At 42.6% G+C, this 6464-nt stretch overlaps 1 protein-coding gene across 10 annotated transcripts in view; it reads left to right on the plus strand.

Moving 5' to 3' along the window:
- Positions 1 to 6464, plus strand: part of plce1 (phospholipase C, epsilon 1) — a 75752-nt gene that overhangs the window by 7547 nt on the left and 61741 nt on the right. For 9 of the 10 annotated variants that reach the window (XM_035660460.1, XM_035660470.1, XM_035660478.1 and 6 more), the window contains 4 exons: positions 3179 to 3560; positions 4040 to 4659; positions 4893 to 5306; positions 5467 to 5676. In XM_035660460.1, coding sequence (XP_035516353.1) covers positions 4078 to 4659; positions 4893 to 5306; positions 5467 to 5676 — 1206 coding nt within the window. In that variant the 5' untranslated portion in view covers positions 3179 to 3560; positions 4040 to 4077. The remainder of the gene's footprint in view (positions 1 to 3178; positions 3561 to 4039; positions 4660 to 4892; positions 5307 to 5466; positions 5677 to 6464) is intronic. The other variant, XM_035660486.1, reaches the window with a different exon arrangement.

The raw sequence follows: 6464 nt of genomic DNA on the forward strand, positions 1-6464 counted from the left end.
AGCAAGAATGGGAAAGAATTCCACCTACAAAGCTTCAACAATTAGTGTCCTCAGTTCCCAAACGCTTATTGAGTGTTGTTTATTGTTTATTATTATTATTATTAGTAAAAGAAAGATAAAAAAGTGCCCATTTATGATTTGATTCCAAAAGATTAGGGTTTCATTTCTAGCAATTACAACACACAAAGTGCACCAGGTAGGGATGATGCACATTGTCACACGTAGTGGCTAAAAGTGTTTGTACTTTTGACACATCTGGTTGGACCTGTTAGTTGACTGTGACACATGCAGGCGAGATTCTGTTATGAATCGGGGTGGGCTCACACCGTAACCTCATCTGTAATCTGACACAATTGCTGATATCATGCTGATAAAAAACGCGAGCTTCTCGATTCTGCTTAGCTCAACCGCCGCGGAGTTTTCCCCGCAAACACTCAAAAACGCAGGTGAAAAGGTTCCTTGTCGTGTTTTGTCTAGGGTGTTGTGAGAAAACTTGTTCAGCATGTCAGTAGGTCAACAGTCGTCAGGTGTCTGCTCGTGATCAGCAGCGGCGCTCCGGGCAGGCTGCTCCCATGTGTTACAGTTTCGGTCGGAGGCATATTGCGCAACTGACGAGCTGAAATCCATTATTCACCTTTGAACTTGTAGTTCGTTTCACACTGCATGTCTGCGTCTCGTCTAATGTTTTGGTTTTGTTTTGGTATTCATTATTTTTTGATAAGATAAGACAAATATTCTTTATATGCAAAACATCTGTTTTATGAATGACTACAAATCCACACTTTCCACCAGCCTTATTTTGCACTGTCGACTTGCTACAAAAATGTGGTAGAACTGGTTTTCCTCAAGTAGTTTTCCACATTTTTCATGCAAAATTAAGTTTTTTTTATTAGCTGCATTATATTGATTATTAAAGCCCATTCTGAATAAAAAATACTAAATGTAACCACCTTCACTGGCCGACTCCAATACTTCATTTTTACTAGACGTTTATTCGTTTCTGGGAAATTCAGAATCTTGGCAGGCCTCCCATTTATTACTACAGGAGTGGCTCATTCTTTTCAAACTGTCTCAGCAACTCCAGTCAAACATTGCCCGTTCCATTGTAGATGTGTGTAAGGATGAAAATGTCCTCGTAGCTTTTTGAGCTATCAAATCAGTGTCCTTAAAGGCAACATCTGAGCTGCGTCTCATGAATGGAGCACTTGTCTGTTTCCGTCTGCGTGAATGTAGCACAGAGCCTTGAAAAGAGGCTGCACACATCCAACACAGACACCTTGATTATAGATGTGTGTGTGTCCTCCCTATTTGTATTTCTCACTCTTTCTCACACACACACACACAGTCCCACATTCCAGCTGTGGCCCACGCATTTTGGCAGGGAATTAAGGGCTCTAATTATGAGGTTGGGGGCACAAGTTTTGGGGATGTATTCATCGCTGGCCACCGTGACGACACCAGAACCACACAATTAGCATGCGTGCATGTTGTGGGTGAGTGTGTCTGTTATGGATGTGTTTGATGCGGGCAGGGTGCACAACTAGTCTCTGCCCAGCTCTGATTTCTTCCTCTACCATTGTTCTAGATTGGTAAGTGGAATTGGAGGTCCAGTGTGTAACATTTAGGAGGATCCATTGGCAGAAATGGACTACAATGGTCATAGGTATGTTTTCATGAGTGTTTAATTACCTGGGAATAAGAATCGTGTTTTTGTTCCGAGGCCGCCATGTTGAACCACCATAGATGGAGCGCTTTAGAGCGAGTGACGCAGCCACCGTTGGAAGGACAGAGTGAGGCCAGTTGGTTGCAGTTTGCAACTACACCGCTAGATGCCACTACATCCAACACACTGGTCCTTTTAAATCCGTTTTTTTTTTTTTTTTTTGAGGTGTTGAAAAAGACACAACATTTCCTATTTCTTGTTGAGCTGTGTGTGATGAAAGCCAGCTACTGCAAATGGACTGTTTCATAGGCACCGTTCCCTTTTTCATGGCATTCTTCTGAGTTTGCATAATTGGCTACTTTTATTTCAGTATGTGCTTTCTTTAAAGACGTCTGTCTTGTATTTCCAGTACCATAAACATCCCCAACACAGTCATCCCCCTCTTCTTCTTCTTTGGGCTTTGAACCGCATGCATATAGCATTGCAACATCAATGCATGTTGTTACATTTACATCTAATAACAGTTCAAATACGTCACAATTGCACACACACTTCCTGAAATCCAAAAAGACTCACCGGCCTCATTTTAATCTAAGGTGTTTTTTGTTTTGTTATGTTGCTTTTTAAGTATTTACTAAGTATTTCTTTGATTCCTTTATTAACAGTAGATGGTAAAGTGATGACAGGAAACAACACCAAGGAGAGAGAGAGGGAGAGAGATAGAGGAGGATTGCAACGCAGCAAAAGATCCCAGTCAGATGTAAATGGAGGACTTCTTTAAGTTCATGGTTGTCGCCTTAATCCCTAAACCACCACGTGCCCCTGTTCTGAAGTTTGACATCACATCATAGAGAGCTGGCACTGAAACCATTCTCTGATACCAGTTAGGTTGCACCAATCCAACAGTTGTTCTTATTCACCTGTTTATGATGATTGATGATAAATGTGGGAGTATCTAGGCACAGGATCTATTCTTTAGACCTCATGGCAGGCTGTTCATTATTGGTTCTTTGGTAGTGTTCACTTAAAATATACCAACCACATAACATGTCCTATACTTCATACATCATCTTAGGAAATGGGGATAAAAATTTTAATTGTTATTGTCCCAGAAAGTCAGTCGTTTTGAAGTGTTGTTCCTTCCTGCTTAAATGTAGTAGTTGTTGTTTCAGTTGTTTCAGTCACAATGGCTCAATCTCTGTGCAGTGATTTTAGTTGAATAGTTATAGATAAGAAAGCTGATGTAATGAAAGATGAGAGTGCGGAAGGAACTGAGAGAAAATTGGAATTTTTTAAAAGGTTAGTCAGATGTATTTCTCATGTGTCTTTCAGTTTGTTTTTGCATTTATAGTATAGTCTTGAACTTTCAAGCTTTCTCACCCTATCCTCTTTGAATGTGCTTTAATGGCACGAGAGTTGAAAATGTATTTTATTGTGAAGGAGCCTAAAAATGAAACCAGGTAAAAACCAGGTAAATAATGATGTGTCTGTTTTGTCTCTCTTTATGTCTCTCAGGACCTTCAAGTGGATAACTATGCTACAGATACATGTCAGGACCAATCAGAACAAGCGCCCACAGGCACACACATGGCCTTGTGAGCTGTGACTGTGAACCGTACTATCAAGGAAATTCCTCAGTCCTCCAGGGTCACCGTGGGTTTTTCTATCTGCTGGTTTGTACAGCTGCACAAGCTTCTGTTTCCACAACACGCATACAGAACACACACCAGAGCACACTCTGTATGGACGTGCTGTCTTAGTTACTCGAGAGGTCACTGGAAGCTGGAAGTTATTGTTTACCCCAGCACATGCCTATGACCATGATGGCACGCTTCAATTAAAAACGTTTGGGTCTGTCGTGTAGCATGACCTGAAGTGGATCTCTCTCATCATCAGAGTAAGTATTTTGATGTTAGCGATAAGTAAAGGTGCACTTGTTTTATGTAAGTCAATCATCTTTCAGTCGATTAATCTAGCTTAAACAGAGTAGATGTTTTTGAATACCCGGGAGAGAAGGGCGCAAATGCTCCATTCAGGGAGAGCTAGACTCACTATCATTAGTCATCTAGACCAGCTGAGTTCTAAACATGCTGTCACCTTACATAATATATAGGTTTTGAAGTCTGCAAATTTCATTTCCTCAGCAAATTTCATTTCCTCTTGCTGCCCTGTGGAGCCACTAATTGAGATGGAAGATGTCGCTTCTCAAATGTTACGAAGTCTTAGAGAAATGTGTTTGACTGATGCTTGCATCACAGATTGGTTTAAATGCAATCAATTTTAGATAAATAACGAACACAAGCCAAATTCTGAAGTTCTTCTAAATGCTGTTGGGTTAGATTTCTCCTGCTTAACTGTCATCAATTGTTTTCAAAGCTGCAGCAAAACAAAGGATAAAGCGGGACGCTCCAGGGATGGCTACTGAAGAAAATCAGACACAGGTCGGGGCTGCAGTTCTGGCTCAGCGTGCTTCACCTCCGTCTGCTGGGAGTCGACCCAGCAGGGAATCCAGACATGCAAGTAACAGCCAAGAACTACAGCGACACGGTGACCAATTGTGGCAGTCAAAACAGCGGAGCAGCCCTTCCCTCCTCTTATATAGGAAGTTGTCATGTGACAGTGGGAAAGGGACAATTTTGGACGAGGGACCTGAGTGTTTGGATTACAGCTCAAAAGTTTTGAGGACTGAAGAGAAACTTTATCCAGAGCCTCCGGCTGGCAAGAGAATTGAAGGACTAACTAACACGGTTACTCCAATACCTGGGAAAGGTTCAGAGGGATCTCCATGCCAGCTGGACACCTCAGGAGAGGGTGTGGATGCAGGCAGAAACAGAACTGGCAGCACCCATGGCTCCTGCACTATGTCTAGCCTTTACATGAGTCCAAACATCTACTGTTGCCACAGCCCCAGATCCAGTCCAAGCCCCAGCTCCAGCCCTGTACGGCGACACATCCGCCGCAGCAGCCTGCCTGTGTCTACGCTGGCTTTCCACAAGGTAATAAAGGAGGTTACTAGCAAATTGTGTACATTTGGCTGCAGCACCAAGGCTGAGTTATGTGCTCTAAAATGCTTGTTTTTTTTGCTCAAGATGAGAAAACATCACAGTGTTTACGTTGTGTTTACACACAATGGTTTGCCCGACGAGATAGCCCGTTCAAGGCACTTCTAAGTTAGCTCTACAGAAACATAATTAAGACTGTTTTAATTTGCTGTGTTTTCTGCTTCTAGACATCCCCCTACCTCTCACCTTGGTGCAGTCCATCCAGTGAACCGAACTCTTTGGTGTCCTCTCCCTGTAGTTCCCCCTCTGCCAACCACCGGCAGCATCACCAAAATGGACACATCCACCGGCACCGCCTGAAAGATGGCTACTCGAGTTTAGAGAGGCTCAACCGAAGGCCCAGGGTTAACAAATGCTCCCTGGAGAAACTATTCCTACGACGGGCATCTCTAGAAACCATGACAACAACCCTGAGGAACGAGGAGAGGTCATCCTCTCGAGTGGCCAGGAACTATAGTGGCCACTCGAGTGGCAGTGATGAGGGCGATGGAGAAGGTCTCTTGGATAGCACAGAGTTTATTAGGAACCGTAAAGAGCGTTCCACTGTCCTGGTGAGGCGTTTCTTCAAGAATAATCAAAAGGTATTTATATGCAAGATTCCTTTTCCCTTTGTATCTTGAACAGTTGTGTGTATTTTGGACTTGTTTTTTTTGTTTTTTTTTTATCTCTCTTGACAGCGTTCATTTATAGTATGCTTCTAAACAATGAGTCCTGCTGATATACTTTCCCTCCCTCCAAAAGGTGACCAAGTCAGTGTGTACTGGAACCAGAGCAATTGTCAAGACACTGCCGTCTGGACGCATCTCAGAGGAGGTCTGGGAGGTGGTTGTTTATCGCAGGACACGTCGACCCAGCAAGAAGGATGTATGGCCAATCTTAATGCGCGGTGGGGGAAAAGAATTAAGAGTCTACAGGGAGATACTACGTCTTGTTGGAGTTAAGCTACAGCAGGTAAGAGAATGAAAACACAGACTCTATGTATGAATTTCATAAGACTGCCTTTTAATCGCAGCACTCAAATGTGCTGTAAAAGTTGATGAAAACATAGAATCCAGACAGCAATGCAGTGAACTTCTCAGGTCTTGGATAGTTTATCTTTCACACCCAGGCTACTGTTAACGCTCTCCTGTTAAGGGAGGACTTTACCAGTGCATCTCAGAAGGATTTCGAGTAAGTTTGCAGTGTTAATCAGTGCAATTATACACGTTTTCCATAATCATCCTAAGCCAGGGGTTATTAGGGTTGCCTTTTTACAAGTTTAGGAAATATGTTGCAGTGGGAACTATTTAATCTTTATTGTGTTCATGGCCTTACATCACTGGCGTTTTGCTTTATAATGACATGGAATTTCCACAGATGATAAGGCATTGGGTTTGTATGTGGTTTGGCTTTTGAAGCAACCTTTTTCTCCCACAAGAAAAAGTGTGATACTCAAAAGCTGCAGTGGTAGAAATCACTTGATTGATTCTTGGTTCAACGGAGAAGAATTGTTCTTGGCTTTTGCTCTCCTGTGTTTGGGTTGAAATGTTGTGCCAGTTATGCTTGACAGATGCATAATTTGTTGAAGGAATATGTTAATAGACCAACACACACATCCTTAGAAACACATACACACAGGCTCTTTGTTCAGGGTAGGCCCTGCTGCGGAAAAATGATTTATTCTCTGTTAGTTCTGCTCCCCATATTACTGACAGACTGACTGAATGACTGAGCCTTCTGTGTGTGTGGGTGTGGGTGTG

Source organism: Morone saxatilis, unplaced genomic scaffold (genome assembly GCF_004916995.1).
Source record: "Morone saxatilis isolate NCDOM2014 unplaced genomic scaffold, NCSU_SB_2.0 Contig1, whole genome shotgun sequence".
Classification (NCBI taxonomy): Eukaryota; Metazoa; Chordata; class Actinopteri; family Moronidae; genus Morone; species Morone saxatilis.